At 35.5% G+C, this 20,071-nt stretch overlaps 1 protein-coding gene across 4 annotated transcripts in view; it reads left to right on the top strand.

Moving 5' to 3' along the window:
* Positions 1-20,071, top strand: part of GALC (galactosylceramidase) — a 32,906-nt gene that overhangs the window by 8,606 nt on the left and 4,229 nt on the right. For 2 of the 4 annotated variants that reach the window (XM_027906036.1, XM_027906034.1), the window contains exons 7-16: positions 2,953-3,080; positions 9,032-9,187; positions 11,270-11,394; positions 12,603-12,730; positions 13,183-13,272; positions 14,048-14,137; positions 14,480-14,624; positions 15,131-15,311; positions 17,996-18,159; positions 19,760-19,836. In XM_027906036.1, the coding sequence (XP_027761837.1) occupies positions 2,953-3,080; positions 9,032-9,187; positions 11,270-11,394; positions 12,603-12,730; positions 13,183-13,272; positions 14,048-14,137; positions 14,480-14,624; positions 15,131-15,311; positions 17,996-18,159; positions 19,760-19,836 (1,284 nt within the window). Of the gene's footprint in view, positions 1-2,952; positions 3,081-6,739; positions 6,871-9,031; positions 9,188-11,269; positions 11,395-12,602; positions 12,731-13,182; positions 13,273-14,047; positions 14,138-14,479; positions 14,625-15,130; positions 15,312-17,995; positions 18,160-19,759; positions 19,837-20,071 lie in introns of all 4 variants that reach the window. The other 2 variants (XM_027906035.1, XM_027906033.1) reach the window with 1 other exon arrangement.

The raw sequence follows: 20,071 nt of genomic DNA on the forward strand, positions 1-20,071 counted from the left end.
TGAACACTTCAGTTGATGCTACTAAAATCATACAAATTTGTATCATACCGGCTTGGATATAGCTAGAAGTCCAAGATCTAGAATTACTTGAAATTCTGTAGCAAAGTTCTAAGGTTACAGTGCCTTAAATATTGCTATAAACCTCCAGGTTCTTATTTTATGGAACACATAGTAAATGCCCTATGTTTTCAGCTGTGCAAAATTCAGTACCTTTTGTTCTAAAAGGTTGGAGGAACACAGTATCACACATAACCAGTCTAGAGTCTCTAATATTTCTCACTGCTGAATGCCCCTGCTGTCCCGTGCTGTGCTTTGAAAACTCTTTTCTGTTTGTTACATTATCTTACAGTGAAATCATAAGTACAAGCTTCTGCTTTCTTCCTTCCCTTGTTGTTTCTTCGAGGCTAAGAAGCAGTAGAATTACGTCTTCTTAAAAGCAAATAAGAGTTATAGAATGGCTTGACTTGGAAATGACCTTAAAGATCATCTGGTTCCAAACCCCCTGCCATGGGGAGGAACACTTTCCACTAGACCATGTTGCTGAAAACCCCATCCAAACTTGCCTTGAACACTTCCAGGGATGGGGCATCATCCATCACTTCTCTGGGAAACCTGTTCCAGTGCCTCACCACACTTAAAGAATTTCTTCCTTATACCTAATCTAAAACCTGCCCTCTTTCAGTTGGAAGCCATCCCCCCTTGTTCTGTCACTACATGCTCTTGTAAAAAAGTCCCTCTCCATTTTTCCTGTAGGCTCCCTTCAAGTACTGGAACTTTCTCTTTTCCAGGCTGAACAATCCCAACTCTGTTGTGTCATCTGGAGGTTTTCTCCTCTGTCTTGGCTTCTTAGTGTGGGGAGAACAAGCTGTGGAGTTGAGGTGCAGCATTCTGTTAGCTTTTGGAATGCTGTTGAATTGAGCTTTTGGCTTCTAGAGCTTAAAATTTACTTTAACATTTATTCTTAAAATCACCCAAATATTTACTGAAAAATTTTGGCCTTTCCTTCACTGTATGTTAACTGATAAAAGTTGGTTTTTTTTTTTAACACCTGTTTTACCATTCATTCTCTTACAGTGTCATGTGGCACCTGTTCTCTAATCAGCATGATAATTCTATTTGCAATTAGCCATTTTGAAAAAGGTCAATTTAATGTGCTGCTGCACATCAAACATTTTCTGTAAGGTCTGCTAAATACGTGACAGATAAGCTCCTAGTTATCTTAACTGTAAGAAGTTGTTTTAGTTACTTCATCCACTCAGGTGTTAGTTATGTTTCTTATTAAGTAGAAAAAAAAAAAGAAAAAAGAAATGAGGATTCTAATGATTATAAATTCTTGTTCAAGAAGATCCCGTTCCTCCAGTTATATCTTTAAATACTGCCATCTTTAATCCTAAATTTTAAGGAGTAATCTGTACATAAACATCAGTACTGGGTGTGGGGGAACCGTTCTGTATATGTGATCATGGAGAGTCTGCAATTCTATGTCCTTGCTACTTATCTTTCAGCCTGGAAGTTCTGCAACTGTTCCAGTCATTTTGTTCTTCTGAATTATCTCTATGGTTAAGCAATATTTCCCAATGTCTAGCTAGTGAGAAAGATTTAAATTGTGAGGACCTTCTAGCATTATGAATTTTTCTTCTGGTAAACTTTGAGTTTCAAAGGCTTCAAACAGCTGAACAAAATTGCATTGCTACTTCTCTTCTTAATAAGTTTTACGTCCTTTAGACCTAGGCTTTTATTGTCATCAGCACTTGGACTTTGATTTCTGTCCTTACTTGATTATATGAAAAACGGAGATGCTCCCTATTCTTCACATTGCTATTATGAAAAGTTATTTAAGGATTCATGCCTACTGATCTTTGAATGCCTGGAAAAATCTTTCTTATGCATGCATGTTTGCACATAGCACATAATGCATCATTCCTTTATAGGTAAGATTGAAAAAAACATTTTAGACTGTGGACTGATGTAGGGTTTTTTCAGGTGCAACTGTATGTGCAAGTTGCTGAAAATACTTTTTTTTTTTTCCTTCTTAATTGAGCCTTCAGATAAAACATGGTATATTTTGCATGGGTGTGCTTTATCTAAGGAGTTCTACAGACAAATGTGAGAGGTTTATCATCTTTAACAATGAAATAATAAGGAGAAGCTGTGAAGACAGAATAGGAATTCTTTTCTACTGGCATGTTTGAATTCCAAGTTGGTTGTCCATCAATGTTGTTATAAACATACAATTCCAGTTTTATTCATTATGTTCCCAAAAGTTAGTGAGATGAGCCAAGTAGTGAGTAAACTTAAATATCAAACACTTAGCATATCAAGATTTTTTTTTTCTTCAACAGAATGGGCTGTGAGAAGATTGTTTAGTTGCTCTTCACTTGAACAGGACAGATGTTAGGCAAAGATTTTTGTTCCTATAGAGAACTGCATGGTTGCAAGGTCTTTTCTGTTTTGAAAATTCAGTCTCTGTTTTCTCATTATACTTTTTTGAGATCAGGTTAACTTTCGCTTCTTTCACTTGTGGAGGTATGTCCACTGCCACATTCCAACCAGTCATTATTTTTAGATCAACTTAATGTGACTGACTTTATGATAAATCCATTACTTTCGTGTACTGAATTGCATGCATGCAATGGAGTCAGTATGTTGAGAGTCTCCAAGTGGAGTATATGTATGCACATGGGGTGTCAAAAGTAATCCAGGTGATGAGAAGCCCCATTTTATGTAATGACTCTCTGAATACCGTAGACAACCCTTCAGCTTTAAAAATATTTGCCATTAACTTTGTCTTAGTTGTCATTTGAGAAGTGAGAACTTTTCTTATCCATCTTGGTCTGAAGACATATGCTTCCACTGATGACTCCTACAGTTCCTAAATTGTTTTCAGTCTTAAATTTTCATGTTGCCTCACTGATGAAGGCTGTACTTTAAGTGGTGTTGTCTGTTACTAAGGTGCTTCGACATTCTTTGGACAGACTGGGTCTAAGGAACATTGGCATCATCGCTGCGGATGGAGATTGGAACGTTTCAAAGGAGATGATAGTTGATCCCTATCTTAATGATGCTATTGAGGTAGTCGGGTAAGTGTGGGAGAAGGGAGGAATTTTAAACATTGCTTATTGCTTCCTCTCTTTAAGTAAGTTTTCCTCTTCATTTTCAAGAGTCATATATTCTTACTTCGTAATTCCTAGCCGTTCCCATTTTTTTCATCATCATCTACAGTGGTGATGGATTATTTCTTATCTTCCTCTCTTTAGTGCATGTGCAAGCTGACCTTACCACTCTTCCATTATTTCTTTTAAGTATCAATGTAGGAGCTATATTTTAGGCTTCTTAGCACTAGTGAATGACAGGAAACTTCTTACTAATCTGCATGTGCATCTTCAGAGCCAGAACAACTTTAGGACTGAATTCTTGGTCTGCAGTTGGTTTTAATTTCAGATGAACTTGAGCTTTTACAGTGGAACTTGTCACCCTGGGACTTGCTGTGCTTGTGGTATTCCCTGGTATATGCTTGTGATTTTTCTGGTCATATCCTAAATCTAGAATTTTCTGTTTTGTTTCTTATATCTGATAACAGAATATTAGAAGTGCACACACAGACAGTAAAATAGAAGTAAAAAAACCCCATCCAAACTTTGTAAACTAATACAACCTACCTCAGTTTTGACAGCTAGGAATGTCCACTGTTGCAGTTTCAGCAAATATCAACTCGATTGTTTTCCTTTGCTCTTGTTCCATAATACAGTTTCTTACTACCTTGCTTCTGTCAGCTGGCTTGATACTTATTCTGCTTCTCCTGCTTTCTCTGTAATCTCTGGTTTCTCAAAACTATAAATAGTTTTTTTAAAAATTACAACATGTTCCAAGTGGAAATGACCTATATCTGTATAAATTGCTCACTTGTGTTACATTTGTTAACTTATCTCTGTTGATAACCTTATAAAAACATTTTTGTGGTCACTAGTGTACCAGTTATCCTCTGTGTGTAAGGAAGTGTGATATGCTCATCGTTGTTTAAATTAATGCATGGTTCAAGGGTTATAGTCAGTTAAGCAGGGACTTTATAAAGAAACTGCTTTCATATGTGTTGAGCTTGTAAACACTGATCGCCTGTGCTGAAGAAATACAAATTATAATGTCAGCATTGAGTAACTCCTTTGTTTTAATAATTTAGAACTTTCACAGGTTAGGCAAGACTTGCACCTTAGCAAGTTATAGTGCATTAGGAAATGTTTTAGTAATGATTTCCATGCCATTACAACTTGCAGAATGAATGCACTGAGTGTGTATGGTTCTTATTTCTTTAAGAGCTTTACAGAATCAAGGCTAGAAGTACCTGTTATTGCTTGTGCCTTTAGAACCACAGATGTGTTTTAGTTTTTCTTTAACAGGATAGTTCTTTTTGTAAGAGGTTTTTCTTGAATGTCATAGAGATTTTTCCCCAACTGCCCCTGCCACCGCTGATCACAGAAAAAGAACAGTTAGATTTTCCTGTGCAGTGGTGTTATCTGTCAAGAAATTAAGGGTAGTACAAAACGAGAACACCATGTTTCTCAGCCAGTGCTGACTTTAAAATACCTGCTATCAGAGTTCTTGCTGACCTAGTGAAAGATAATAGTATTTAGGCATCTGTCCTTCAAAGGCTAAGGTTCGTGAAGTTGCTAGAAGTCAACTGTATCTGTATGTCTGTTAGATAACCATGTCTAGTTGTTTGCAAAATCTGCTAGTCAGTCTGTTTTCCTGAATAGCCTAAATTCTTTCCTCAGAAATCCTTTTCTGTATATTCTTTTTTAATCTCTTTCCAGTTATAACCTCTCAGTGACTTTTTCTTAGTTCTTTTTAGTGTGGAATGGAGACCTCGGTTCAAATTTATATTGTTTTATTTAGAAATTATCAAGATAATTGAAGGTATTGCTTTGGCATTCATCCACAAAAAGGAGCTGTCCTTTGCCTCTCTTAGTGTTTCATTTAATTTTCAGTTTTTCTTTCTGTTCTGATTTTGCATCAGGTAACTTTTACCTTGATATCATTGCTCCCCGTGGACCTTTATCCCTGCCTAAAATACCATTTGTAGTCTGAAGTGTATCTAAGGTAGATTTAAGGTAAATGGGATGTGGGGAGAATCAGAAGGGTGGAAGTGAGAAGTCATGAGTAAAGTTAGACAGCTTAACAGGAAAAGCAAAAGCTTTGTCTGCAGGGAAAGCGAAATGTAAACTTCCAGAGTTTTATTGAAAACATCAAATGGGATTGTTCATTATATAAGCCGGTGATCTGGTCCCTGAGTGCACTCTTCTATCTACCTGGGTGGAAGGCTTTGCTGACATCAAGGTATATGACACCCACTGATTTCACTTTGCCCACACAGGTGATCATCATGTTGTAGCAAGCAAACATATTTGTCAGACATGATTTGCCCTTGGTAAATCCATGCTGCTGTTCCCAGTTATCCTCCTACCCATCCAGGGCTTTGACATGGCTTCCAGGAAGACCTGCTCTGTGACCTTCCTGGGGACTGTAGTTTTTGATGGCACTGTAGTTTTTCAGATCCTCCTTCTTGAAGATGGACATTAAAACTGTTTGTCTCTAGTCATCAGGAACTTCCCCTAATTGTTTAATAGGTTACCCTTTTTATGTGTAAGTCTGCAAACCAAATACTGCCTTATTCTAAAGAAAGATGTAATGAAAAGTGCAACACATAAGTATGCTGTTAGTAATGTTATTAATAGTAACATCATGTTCAGCTGAAGTAATTAAAACTTTGGGTGTGGAAATCTTGATGTTTCAGGCTACTGCCAGACTGCACATAGTTCATATTCTGACATGTGGAAGAAAAATCTTGCAACACTGCTTTCTGCAGATAGTGTGCCCTGTAACAGAAGATTATATCTGGTAGAAATACACAGACTAATTTGAAGATAGTTGGGCATTTGATGTTGCATAAATTTACAAGTACAGCAAACACTGTTGAGGCGACGTCTACACTACAAGAAACTATATCATTAGACTTGGCATTTTAGATTTGTTTCATTGACTTCAAAGGTCTTAAAATGTCTGTAGAGAAGTGAATGGTAGTTGCAATTTTAAAGCTTGAAATACAACACAGTTGAGTAATAAGGTGTACACATATCTGGGTTTTTTCATGTTTCTTTCGTTGCTTGTGTTTAGAAAGAGCTCAGCTCATTTCTGTTTCACTGTTAAACTGGAATAGCTGATTAGCAGGGAAAATAGGGGGAATCAACTCATGTTCTTAATTAGTTATTTACTGTGTTTTTGGAAGGTTTATACATTGTAATTCAGTTGCCCTGTATGGGGTCCTTGTAGCTTAACCATCAGCATTGTAACATCAAAGCAGCTGATCTGCCAATAGAGTATCTTGCATGAAATGTGATATCATTTGTATTCATCTGTAGTTTTGTGTCTGTGAGAAAGGAAGAACCCAATGTTTTTAATTTTTCCTTTTGTTATGTACTTGGGGGTTTGGTATGGTAGAGGAAGAAAATGTCATTCTTTGAAGGCACTTTTGTGCTTGACAGTCTAGTACATTTTGTTTCTTGTAACAGTTGTTGTTCAGGTTGCAAAAACAAGAATTGAAACATAATTTTTTTTTTTTTAGTATGTTCAAATAGTGCTGAAAAAGAAGATGCTGCCTTTCCCAATATAAAGTGTTAACAATTTGAAAAACATCTTTTTTATTTGTCCCTTCTCTCTGTTCTTTGCTCTCCTTTTTTTTTCCAAGCTGTTGAGGTACACATTGGATAAGCGTGGGCTGGAGCAGGTGAGGATCATAGCCAGCGATAGACTGTGGGAGCCCATTTCCTTTGTCTTGCTGATTGACTCTGAGCTCCATGGAGTGGTCGATGTGATTGGGTAGGGGGTTCTCTCTTTTTCTTTCTTGATGGTTTGTTTATAGTCTGTCTTCATCTTATTTATAACTAACACAGCCAAGCTTTTACTTCTCTGTACTCTTACCTGCAAGGAAAGGATTGATTGTATAATCTTTTTTACTAACCCACATCAAATCACATGGCTATTGTCCCGCTTACAGCCTCAACTCTTTTGAATTTTGAGTCCTCTATTAGATTGAAGGTTCCTACTGGGTGTGAATGCACTTTTGATGAACTGAAGGTTTTTTGGACAACCCTCTTTATTCTGAGGGCTTTTTGTAGCTGGTATGCAAAAGGTGCTTTAGCTTTACAGCTTTGTATGCAGCCTTGAATTACTGACTTCACTGGTCTGTTACTCAAATGGTTGTGATCCAGAAATGGATTTGGGCTGTGATTCTTCTTTGAGTTACAATAATGTCTTGATTCATAGTTTCAGTTTTGTTTTGATGAGAAAGTTGTGTTTGGAAAGCGTTCAACCAGCTAACTTCTTTTACTAGTTCTGGATTTTGTCATATAATGCTAATATCATGCTAGTAGATTAAATTTGAGATTGATTACTGACTTGATGGCTGCATGGAAGTGTGTGTAAGACTTGCACATTAACTTTGCATTTTACAGTAGCTATAAATTTTAATTACTTTCTTCAACTTCGATCTTTTTCATCCATCTGTATATATCTGATCCATAGGAAGTATAGAAATGAAGGCTTTTACTCCAAATACAGATAGGCAGTCAGTGTCATTTACCCCTGCAATCAATCCTTCCAGCCATTTTGAACATGAACAGTATCCTGGCAGTTTTTCACAGGTGGAATCTTGGATCATGTGTGGATTACTTACTGTCTAAGTAAGCTGTAGTTGCTTAACTCTTTGCAAGTGTAAGTTTTACATCCCTGCTCTGATTCAATCTTAACAACGAGGTTAAATAATCTCTTACGTATTTCAACTTTTATTTGGCAGGGATGTTGACACATAATATTAAACACCTTTTCAGGATATGGAGTGTAGAAAGAAAGATTATTGCTTCTCTGCCTTGTTTTTGCAAGCTATGCACTTTATGCCATTACAAAAACCTTTGCTTGGTACTGAGGTAATACTTATGTTTCCAAGCCAAGGGGGAGTTATACAGTAGTAATCTCTACAGCAGAGAAGAATGGAGCTAAAATCTCTACTATCAGTTACATTTCCATTAGTGAAGCTATGTATGAAGGACTACACTGGCCCATTGTCCAGCAGAGGGTAAATAATGAAAAAAAAAAAAAACCCTAACACTCAGCTTAGAAAAAGTGGTGTTTCTTGTGTCCTTGCCACGAATGTATCAACTTGTCAAGTTTCAGGCTAACAGCAAAGGAAATATTTATGCTTTCCTTTCCAGTGCTGATAATTTAATTTTAGTGTATGTACTTAGTGTCTTCAGTGAATATGCTAAGTGTTTTCTGCAAGTGATTTAAAAAGGTTTTATTTCAGTCAGACAAACCTTGCACAATGAATCAGTGTTGTGATTGAGTATAATCAATAGTCTCCACTGCGAGAAAGCTTCTCTCCTTATACTAAGGAAGATCTTGAAAGGAAAATTAGCTTTCGTTATAAGTTTCAGCTCCTTTCAGTTTCTACCTCTGTAACTTCTATAGTCCAAATAGCATGCTTTTTTGAAACACGAGTTTATAAAAAAAACTAGTTAAGTTCATGTTTAGATCCGAAGACATTCATGCAGTTCAGTTCTTAGAATAATGCCTAGTACTGTATCTTATTGTTGATTTTACAATTATTTATGGTTTTGTTTAATATTCTATGAGTTAGCATGTCTTTATTTAGCAGATTAGTTAGGAAAATCTTCAAGCTCAGTTTCAGGACAGAGCTTTGCTTTAACAAGCTGTGGAAATTGCACAGCATCTTTAACTCTGTGTTTACTTATATGCTGTCATATTTTAGAAGAAATAATCTACTGATGCAAATACAATAAGCCCTGGAATGTTGTTATAGCTCCCCCTTGGTCCATTTTCTTCTATTCCACTTGTAGTATTCCAAAGATATTTTGTTTTTCATTTCTGTTTGAAGGAGGTGAATCATTGCTGCTGTATGTACTTCCAAACATTGATTTTTCCCTTTGTCCTAAGTGCTCTTTCTTTTTAAAATATTATGTAGAGCTCACTATCCTGGGACAAAAACAGTGCCAAATGCCATATTAACTGGGAAGAAACTATGGTCTTCAGAAGATTACAGTACTTTCAATGATGAAGTAGGTGCAGGCTGCTGGGCTCGGATTCTGAACCAAAACTACGTGAATGGAAACATGACCTCGTAAGTGTTGTCCACTGTTGCTCACTTTCACAACTTGGTGTGTAAGAATTATTTAAAGAACTCTATAAGACATCTATCTGCTGTGGTAAGAAAGCAGGTAAACTGAAACTCGCTCTGGCGTCAGTCTGAATTCAAATATAGTAATATATGAAGTGTGCTGTCCTTAATTTTTTCCTGGGATAGAAGTTCCACAGGTTTTAATGTATTCTTGAGTTACTGGTCCATAGCATCCAATGGTTTATGCAGCTAATTTCAGATGCCTTTGAGACTGGTAATAATTATTAAAAAGAGAATGTTAAGAAAAACGATCAACATGAAAAACATTGGAGAAAAATATCAATAATGCTAATTTGTCTGTATTTTTCTTAAGGTCTTTATATATTTTCTTAAGGTCTTTATCAGATTGTTTGTCTTCAGTTAAAAGTAGTATGTATGGATGTAATTAGCTAGTCTTTCCATTCAAGTTCTTCCTCAGAATCCATTCTAAACCACTCAGTAATTAGCCATTTACTGATCTGCACATTTTCTTTCCAAACTGAAAACTGGAAGAAAGCTGTTCTCTTTACTGGGAAGTTGCTTAACTCACAGTTTTAGAAGAGAATAGTAAATACAGTTTGATGTTTTTAGTGCAATAACTACTAATTTGAAAGAAAAAGTCTGATTAAAGAAAATATAGTCATCAAGATGTAAGCAATATTGTTCAAAGCTTTTAGTTTTTCTGTAAATTTATTTTGAAACAATAAAGAGGATTGTTTTTGTCTGAAATCGTTGAAGTGGGGTGCAGTACAAATCACTTAGATACTTATGAAGTTTTTGAGTCACCTGGTTTTTACAAATCTTTTTTCTGCAAACTGAAGCTTTCTAACAGATTAATGTTTCCTATGTGAATTCCTGGTAATTCTGGTTGCCTCTTAACTTTCATGTGCTTTAATATCTTAATATCTTTATTGTCTTAATTTGGGGTCAGTCTTTTCCCAATGTTTTTCGGTTTTTACAAGCCCTTTCTAGTTATATGCGTCCCATTCGTTTTACAGCTGGCATATGCATTGTATTTATAAATTATCATAGAATCGTTCTAACTCCATATATCCAACAGTGAAATTATCATGGCTTTTGTATTGAAAACAGAATTTTCCTGATGAAGCTTATCTTTCTCTGAGCTTGTTTCCTTTGAACTTGAGTTTCCTGCATCTCTTTCTAAGTTTGAAATCAGCAGAACGAGTTTGATGTGAGCATGTTGAGTTTACAACTCAAGAGTTGTTTATTTTATAAGCATGTTTTTGTAGAAATCCAGAGTCTTTTTTATATGCTTGTATGGCAGTGGCTTCAGGATGAGGCCTTTGTACTTACCCATATGCATCAGCAGAACAGCTCGCCAGCTTTTTCTTTCTACAGAACTGCTCTATTAAGCTGTATTTCCATACTTATGGCTCTCAGGTCTAAAGTTTACAATCCTTGCAAAACATTTTCAGGGAAGACCAAATGAAAGTACCTGAAGTAATTAACCTTGTCAGTATCCTGACAGTAACCTGTTAAAATAGCAACAGCTTGTGGAGGATGCTGGTTAAAATTATTTTCTGTTTTTTATTTATATGGATAAAGAAAGGATCATTTTTTTTTGAGTGGTACTTAATTGCTCCCCAAAAAAACTCTACCCAGAAAAGCTCACCACCATGCACAACAATAAACAGTCAATCAAAAAAACCCCAACCAAGTAACACCCCAACAAAAAGCTATACATTTTGCTTACAAAATTTCTTGCCTTCAGAACAGGAAAAAACTGCAAACAAATGGAGTCTTTAACCCTCAATACGTATTTCTTTTAATGTGCAACTTTTTATGATGGTATAGCCAGGGAATTTATCACAATTTTTGGATGAAGCTCTCAACACTGGAAGCTGATTTGCTTTATTTTTCTCTCCTGTGGTTTTTTGTTTCCCTTTAGCTGGAAAGATATTCTCCCCACCCGCGTCCCCCTAATTATTTTCATTGTATGCTAGAATAAAAAGAGGAATGGATTCTTGTACTAAGTTAATATAATGCTGTCCATATGAGTGGAGCCAACAGCTGTTTTTCTTTCAGGACAATTGCATGGAACTTGGTGGCTAGTTATTATGAAGAGTTGCCTTTTGGTCGATGTGGGTTAATGACAGCACAAGAGCCATGGAGTGGCCATTATAAAGTTGAAGCTCCTATTTGGATTACAGGTAAAAATGTTGCAGTTAAAAGTTTGGTGATCTGACACTGAGCATCACGGTATTTTCTGAAGCTTTAATTTATTTTGTGTGGGTTTGTTTTTTTTTTCCAAATTAAGACAGATTTGTGGAAAGTTTTGTGAATACTTTAAAAAAGGAGAAAAAAATTTTCCTTTCAACAGAAAGCAGAAAGATGTAATAGCAAAGGAAATACTAATATTTAGTATTGACCTTTAGATGTAGCAGAAATGAATAAGCTACTGCGTTTACGGCCATTACTATTAAAATATTTTGATCCAAAGTACACGTAAGGGTTAATGTGCTTTCATATTTCCTTTCCCTCTTCTATTTTTAATCTTTGAGGAATATCAATTTCATTTGATACTTCACTTCTCAATTTGAGAAAATGGAACAAAGAACCTCTGTATTCTTACCCTGCTTGAGATTCTTGGCTTGTGTAAATCAGCATTTCCTTAAGCTTGGGGAAAGCGAAGGGTGTTCATGTAGTGTTTGTTTCTGGACATACAGATTTACTGGCTACTCAGTAGTCCTTATGTATGTAATGTTTTACTGTCTTTGCCACAATTCACTAGAGCAAGTAAGATTTGCAGTGCCATGCAAACACTTTGAAAACAAATACTTTACTTTTCTTTCTTTTGCTGGTTACCTATATATGTAAAAGCATTAAACCAAAAATGGCCATACTGTCCCATGAACAGTTCATAACAGCTGAGTAGTTGTTCCAGTGTCCGTGTAGCTCAGGATTTTCAGGATCTGGGTCATAATCTCTTTTTTATGCTGAAAACCTTATTTATTTAGTTATTCCTCATGGAGATGCACATCTATGCTTTCTCTGGCTCCAATGTTTACTTTATTTAAAGAAAAAAAGAGATTTGGGAAAATCTAAACTGTGATGAATTTTCAGATTGCATATATGAGTACCTTATATAGAGGTGTAATAGCTTGTTCTTCCTGTCTAAATAACCTGTATAATTTTAACTGTTTTGTCTGCCAGAGAGTTGTTGTTTTAAACTGTGCCTTAGTATAATTCCTTAATCTTTCTTCTTGTATAGGTAGAATTTGTTTTAGAAGTTCTATTACTTTCTTCCCCAAATCAGATTTTTGTTGTGTAAGCATGTATGTGAGAAATTTAATTAAGAAAATGGTACTGTTTTTTATGAAGTCTTATTGCATTCTGATTTTTGTTTTTATTGACTCAGCACACACAACACAATTTACTCAGCCAGGCTGGTCATACTTGCAAGTGGATGGACACTTAGAAGGAGGTGGCAGTTTTGTAGCTCTGACAGATGGTCTAGGAAACCTTACCATCATCATTGAAACTATGGTATGTGCATCAGCAATTCCAATGAACTAGGAAAGAGAATGTTTTGTTATGAGGGACCTGTCTTGCTTTACGTACTTTAGTGTCTGTGAATGTTCTTTCATACTGGTGGTTTTGTTAGTGAGTCCACTAGAGGTCCTTTTTCCTACCTGAAGTTTTGAATAGGTAATTGAGTCTTTGTGAAGACCAGTATATATGTAATCTTTATCTTTTTATCACAAATTAACTTTAATTTGATGACACACTCTGGGAGGAAGTTTAATCATGTGCTTTTTTAAAATCAGCATTCAAAATAAAATTATAAAACTAGTGTAATTGTAGTTATTATGTTAACAGTGAAATAAATGATTGCTTTTTTAATTTCAATTCTATGCTGTATGTTTTTCATACGGGTTGCCTTGTGATACATTTCAGTAATGAATGTTCCTTCTGTTAAATTTATTTTTTTTCTTCAGACTCATAATCACTCTCAGTGTATCAGGCCTCCACTGCCTAATTTCAGTGTCACACCTCAGAGAGCAACTTTCTACCTCAAAGGGTCATTTGTAAGTAGATCTTGAATACACTTGAACAGTCATGTAAAATGACCTACTACTATTCATAACGAAATACATACAAGACAGTACCACAAATTAGCAAGAAATTAACAGCCTCCAATACTAGAGGCTGTACACACCTGGCAAAGTTTTAAGCATTTTGACAGCGTTGGTTTCCTTTAGGGGGAAGATAGCTTGGACAATACTATTGGCAATAAAATGGTTTGCTTAGGAAAAGCAAGCTCTAGATTGCTTGTTTATATCCCTAATTATAGGTATTAGGTATGATTAAAATCTGTAGCTAATGCAATTGATATGCCATAGTATCGCAGAATTTTGGAGATCTGTAAGCAAAATACTCTGCTCAAAAATGGATGTCAGAGGACCAGCAACTAAACTAAAGGTCTCATTAAAGTGAAATGAGCAAGAGATTATTTCAGTCTGATTACTCCAAGGCAGAGAGCTTATATCAAAGGGCTACCATTGTTGGTAAAAGAGAAGCTAAAGTTTGTGTTGTGTGATGGCAATGCTTTCTGTCTTTAAAACAACATTGCTGCATGTTAGGACATTACTGATGTATAATTGATAAAAATGTAAGGCATATGGTATAAGGTAGTGGCTATCTGAGGATATCTGAGGAGAGTTGTGGCCTCTAATCATGATCAACAACTTTAAAGTAACAAAAGCTAATTACCCATGGAGAACTGATACTTCTCAAGGTGAATATTCAAGGTTTTTTATTTTGCTGCTGTTGTGTTAAATTGTGTATTGTGTTTTATTGTAGTTTATGGTGGAAACTCTTCAAGTGTGGCATTCTAGACTTGGTTTTGAATCTGGAAACTCCAGTCTTTTTCAGCGACTCCACCCTGTAAAAGTGAGTTGATCAGTTATAATTAGAGTTTCTCTTCAATTTCAGATGTATCTTCTGCGTTTGCTGAAACTCCTTGACTTTTGTGCTTCAGGTGCAAAATTAGGGCGCACATCATTAAGGCCTTTTGATTATAATTTTATCAGGTATATACAAGCTTTTCTGGAGGTAATAAAGAATTTGGGGGAAAGGAGTTTTCAAAATAACCTGGAGATATTAAATGCTGAGGCAAAAAGACAGGACATTTGCCCTAAAGCAGGACTTCAGAGGATCTTGTTTATTGAAGAAGTTGAGTATTTTGTCATTTAATTTTTTAATTTTTGCAGCTTAAACTTTCTTCAATTCTAGGTGTGGAGGGGAAGATTTTCTTTAGATCTAGATGTGGATGAAGTCTACACTTTAACCACACTCAAGACAGGACATAAATGCATTTACCCACAGCCGCCTCCACCTCATCCTTTTCCTTCAAATTACAAGGATGATTTTAATATACGTAAGTGAGAATTCTCTTATGAAAAAGCTTTATTGACACGCAGATATAAGCATAATGTAGAAAGGCAGTAAGTTATACTGTTTAAATCCTCTACATGAAGTAGTCTGAAGGTCTTTTTTTTAAATTTTTTTTTTAAATTTTTTTTAAATTTTTATTTATATCTGTTTCTCCAACAACTTACACCCGTATACTTCACTTGAAATGAGATGTATTTTACTCTATGTCTTAACAGGATGTTCACTAGCAGTTTTAAAATCCTTGATGCAAATGGTATAGCTCATAACTATAGTGAACTAGCTTTTGGAAGGAAGGTAGGGAAAAAGGCAATTTACTTGGTTCATGTGTTTGTGAAAACTGGTGTCTACTTAACTTCAGTTTCAGAGACTGTGTTTTGATATAACAGGTCAAAATTCTGGAGAAAATTTTCAGGGGAAATTTCTGAAAACAAGAGTAAATAGAAGAAAAATAATGTTTTGTAGTTGATATGTATTTTATTTTCTGAACAGGTAATCCACCTTTCAGTGAAGCCCCAAATTTTGCAGATCAGACAGGTGTCTTTGAATACTTTATAAATGCTTCTGACCCAGGAGATCATGTGTTCACACTCCGCCAGGTGGTGGTTCAGCGGCCCATCACTTGGGTTTCTGATGCAGACCAGACCATCAGTATCATAGGAAATTTTCAGTGGTATGTAAATATGATTTTCTAGTGACATTTGGGGAAATGTCCTCCTTACCAGTGTGAGTTATGATCAGTTAATCTGTCTCAAGCCTCATTTCTCTTGGACAGAGGGCTCGTGCTTTTTCATTCAGATTCTCAGTACACATGTAGGAATGATGTCATAGGGACCTCCAAAAGTCACTGAGCCCTGCTCAGGGCCAAAGATCAGCTGTGCCTGTCTAAATGACTCTTAAAGGATGGGGAGTCCACCACATCTCTTGGTTACATGGCCCACTGCTACACTGTCTTGGATATTTTTGCCTGCTGGGCATATTTTTTTCCAAACTATTTTTTCAGAATAATGGATCTGACATACTAGAAAGACCAGGTCAAAATCCTAACTCAAAATCAGCCCCGAGTTTCAATATTTTTTAAATGGGAGAAAAAAACCTGATTACTTTTAAATTACATAATTTTGAGTTATCTGGATTAATTGATAACTGTTTGATTAATCTTACAATTCCCAGACTATTTAATTGATAATGCAGTGGTATTTGTTGCAGACTGCCATCTTCTGAGCAGTTCCTAGAATTGTGGTTTTGATTCAACTGCTACTTCGACCAGTTTTATTTCTGGGTAATGTAACTGAGAGTTGATAAAGAGTAGGATTACAATTGCAATTCTTTCTAGGAGATGTAATGGTAATTTATAATCGAGCATCATATTTTAGAATAATGTTTATTTAGAATTAATAAGCATTTGGGAAAGGTCCTCTTAACTAATTGTGATTTTATAGTAATGATAAACTTCATGCTTAAAACTTTTTCTTCTACTAAGAAGTCTAGCTTAAATTCTTTTGGTACGTTCTTTAAAGTAGCCATTCTGTCAGGTTTTTCTCACTTTGATTAGATCAATGATCTCCCAAATGCTTTTTCAGGACTTGCTTCACACTTCTAATTTCAGGCCTGGAGAAGTGGTTGAATCACTTTGGTCTGAAGCCTGGAAGAATACCATCATCTTGTAACTGGAGCTTGTTCTTCAGTTATCTGATACTTTCTTTTGCAGCGCTCTGTTAAGAAAAATCTCATATTACCCATATAATCAACTTTCCCTCACCAAGTAAATAATTTTCAGTGATTCCTATAACAGCTACACAGGCTATATTCTTAAATTATTGTACTGAGATTCCTAAAAACATCCTATTATTTAATTTTGATCCATTTCTTTCTGAATCTTCATCTTATTTTCAGAACCAAGCTTGTGTCCTGAATAATCAGCTGATTCTTCAAGTTTTACTGATCTGTAACTTTTCATAATGCTGGTCTTCAATTTCAGGCCCTCAGATTTGTTTGCTTCATCCTCAGTTTAATCTTGTCCCTGGCAGATGTTTTCAACAATTAGTGTGTGCCATTAAAATTCTGAACCAATCTTGCACTAAATTTCTCTGTGGAATTATATTTGACTTCAGTCGTTAGTGGCAATTTATTATGATTCAATTTCAGGAGTATTTAGTTTTTAGGTTTTAGTTTGCATTTTAAACTTGTGCATGTGAAAGCTTTTTTTTCCCTTGTTCTGAATTTGTTCATTTTTTGCTCTGATTGTTTTATTGAGCCTAGCTCCGTTCTGAAACATTGCTATTTAATTAATTAGGCATTGCTTCCAATCTCTTTATAATGACTTAAGGAGGATGTGGGGGTTCTCTTGTTTAATACTTAGGGAGTCCAGAAAGTAATCTTGTTTGTGTAAGGAATATATCCAAGAATCTAATACTTCTAATAACATTACTATTGTATTAGAGGTGAGGAGAAAAGATATCTTAAAATAGATATTCTTTGATTCAGTTCTCAGCTGAGCTGGTGTCACAGAGTATTTTCGCATTCTGTAAATAATCTTGAATAATTATAAACCTCATAAATATGTGACCTTGTGGCTTTATCCATATTGCAAATGCTTTCAGACATGGGATATAGATTTTTAATTTGAATATACATTAATAGAGGTACAGAATGCTTTTAATTTTTATGGTTTTGAGGCTTGTAGTGCAACTTTGGGGAGGAAGAAATTGTGTAAATTTACTAAATGCTCTTTGATGGTTCTGGTATCACTTTGCTTTATTTTCTGTCACAGTTGTCATTATGTATATAAATAGTGTCTTACTGTTGAGCTGGAGTATCACCTCAGGAAAATGAAATAATTTCAACTCATTTGAATTTTTTCAAAAACATTTCTTTTGGCTTTGGGGCAAGCAGTCTGGATTATTTAAGACTTGCTCTGTATTAAAAATCCTAGAGAAATGGCAAATTTTAGCAGATGTGGTGCTATGACCTTGAATCTTAGATATGATTTAGTTATCTAGAAGCAACTTTTCATTTTGCAGACCTGACAGCTTTTCTGTGGGCATGCAAAAGTACTGTTTGGTAGATTTTTGATGGTGTGGGTTGTTTTTTTTAAATTTTATTTTAGTAATTAATTGAAATTTGCTGACAATACACTTTGTTTTGTTGTTGGTTTCTGAGCATTGCCATGCCTATGAAAATCTATGAACTCACATGTGGGAATGAGTCTAAACAAGTTCTATGCTTCTCCCCTGTTAAGATTGCTAAATCTTTCCTCAAGAAGGTTGCTGTACTGAATAAGGAATAATCTTCTACCTACTGCCAACTTAAAAAAATTGATTCCTTCCTTCTAAAAACACTGAACTTCTCTTATAGGGTGAACCTGACAGTCACCTGTGACATCTACATAGAAAAGCAGCATGATGGGGGCGTATTTATTGCAGGAAGAGTTGACAATGGTGGGATATACGTTCGACGTACCAAGGGAGTTTTCTTCTGGGTTTTTGCAGATGGCACCTACAGAGTGACTCGTGACCTAGGTAAGCAGCTCTTTGCTCAAGAGGATGCTGACATATGGACATGTCTTTTTTAAAACCTTCATAAAAATGGCTAACATTGAGATTTTGTAGTTCAGTTGTCATCACTATGAATTTAAGCTATTGTGCTCTAATGATGGCCACTTTTTGTAGGTGGAGAAAGCATCTTAAGGCTACTGGCTGGCTACTTAGGTCGAGATTTCTCAATTTTTTTCTTTTTTCACTGACAAAACCTATTTTACATTAGAAAATATAACCTATTTTGCTTTTCATACATATTCTGACACAGTATTAATTGCAGAAAGATTTGATCTGTATTCTTTAACTACCCATTAAAAAAAATCCTGAGTGAAATGCAGGGATTTGTCTTGCAGAGCAGTGCAAGTCACTGTACATACGTCTGGCTTAGATGATGATGATGAGTGGCCTACTTCTTCTTCTTCAAATCATGCGTCCTGCTGTTAGCCTAGCTCAGTGGAGTGAGAGAATATTCTACCTGTGATGTTAACATTCATGCGTGTTCATCTGTAGAGCATTTGACAGACACATGAAAGAGTGTGTCATAAAACTTCATCAATAGTTAAAAGTTCTTTTCTTGCAAATAGTGGCAGATTATGTTGTTTAAATGCACTTCCTATCACTTCACAAGTTAAAATGTTCAGTAGTTTCTGATTAGTCAAATACAGCTTCTAGACCTACAATAATACAATACAAATACGATAATATCTGATAAGCTATATTGTTGTGTGTTTGTGTGTGTGTTCCTTTTTTACCATGGATAAGTAGCATAAAGAAGGTTCTACATATCTTCTCTTAGCATACTGGTGCTTCTTGCAATGTCTATCTAACTCCATAAAAACTTAAATTTCAGCTATATGTGAAAATATACTTGTGTTTAGGATCAACTCCAGTATTTATTTTTAATGAGACATCGCAACATTATCCAGTTAATTTCTCAGGCTGTCAAAACTAATTTTTCCTAGATGAAATTATTAACCACCTCATATTTCAGGCTGAGAAACTTGTTACACAACGTAATTTTTTTCTGTACAGTGATTTTTGGTCATCTTTATAGATTTGTAGAAGGGAGCCTGAATGTTAAATTACCTTGCAGCTTTAACTGTCTGCTGAATAACTGAAGACTTTTAGGTCTTCCATCCAGGTGTCAGCCACACCCAATGTTTGCTTGGCTTAAATTTTGAGTAGAACTAAGCAACATGTTGATGTGGCAACTCCAACCCTGTGATTTAAAATAGTTTCAGACAATACATAAAGAAGGAGGTCTATAGAAGCAGCAGAGTGATAGCTACTGTCACACTTCAGGAACTCCTGCTCTCAATAGAGCAAATCCTCATCTCATGCCAAATTGCCAAGAACCTTGGAGATTTCAGTGGGAAAACAGTCCTGGCAAAACAGGAGAATGCGCTGATAATGTAGAGCCCGGTTTGCCTGTTAAACCTTTCATACTGCAATTGAAATTGGTAAAATGTCAGTCCTGAGCACTTCTGAAAAATAGATATTATTTTCTTTTTGCTGGCTTGGTATTTATCTGTTTCAGCAAAAGGCTGAAGTAGCAGTTTGTTAACTTAAGCATGTTTTGCAGCTGGAGAAGAAATATTAATGAAAGGACTTTCTGGTGTCCGGGATAATGCATGGCACACACTTACTCTCAACATTCAGGTAAGGACACTGGCAAAAAACCAGAAAAACAGTTATGAAACTTCAGTCTTAAGTGATTTAGACAAAACAATGCTATACTATTGGTGGTCTACTTGTCTTAGTTTATCCTATCTAAAATATAAATAATATCTGTTATTTTAAACCAATATTAAAATACCATACCAAGTTCTGCTGCCTGTGTTTTTAAAGAAATCTTGAGAAACTGTAGAAAGTATAGAAAATAACTGGAAAGATG

Source organism: Empidonax traillii, unplaced genomic scaffold, assembly GCF_003031625.1.
Source record: "Empidonax traillii isolate 1590-97213 ecotype Southwest subspecies unplaced genomic scaffold, ASM303162v1 scaffold1241:size257926, whole genome shotgun sequence".
NCBI lineage: Eukaryota > Metazoa > Chordata > Aves > Passeriformes > Tyrannidae > Empidonax > Empidonax traillii.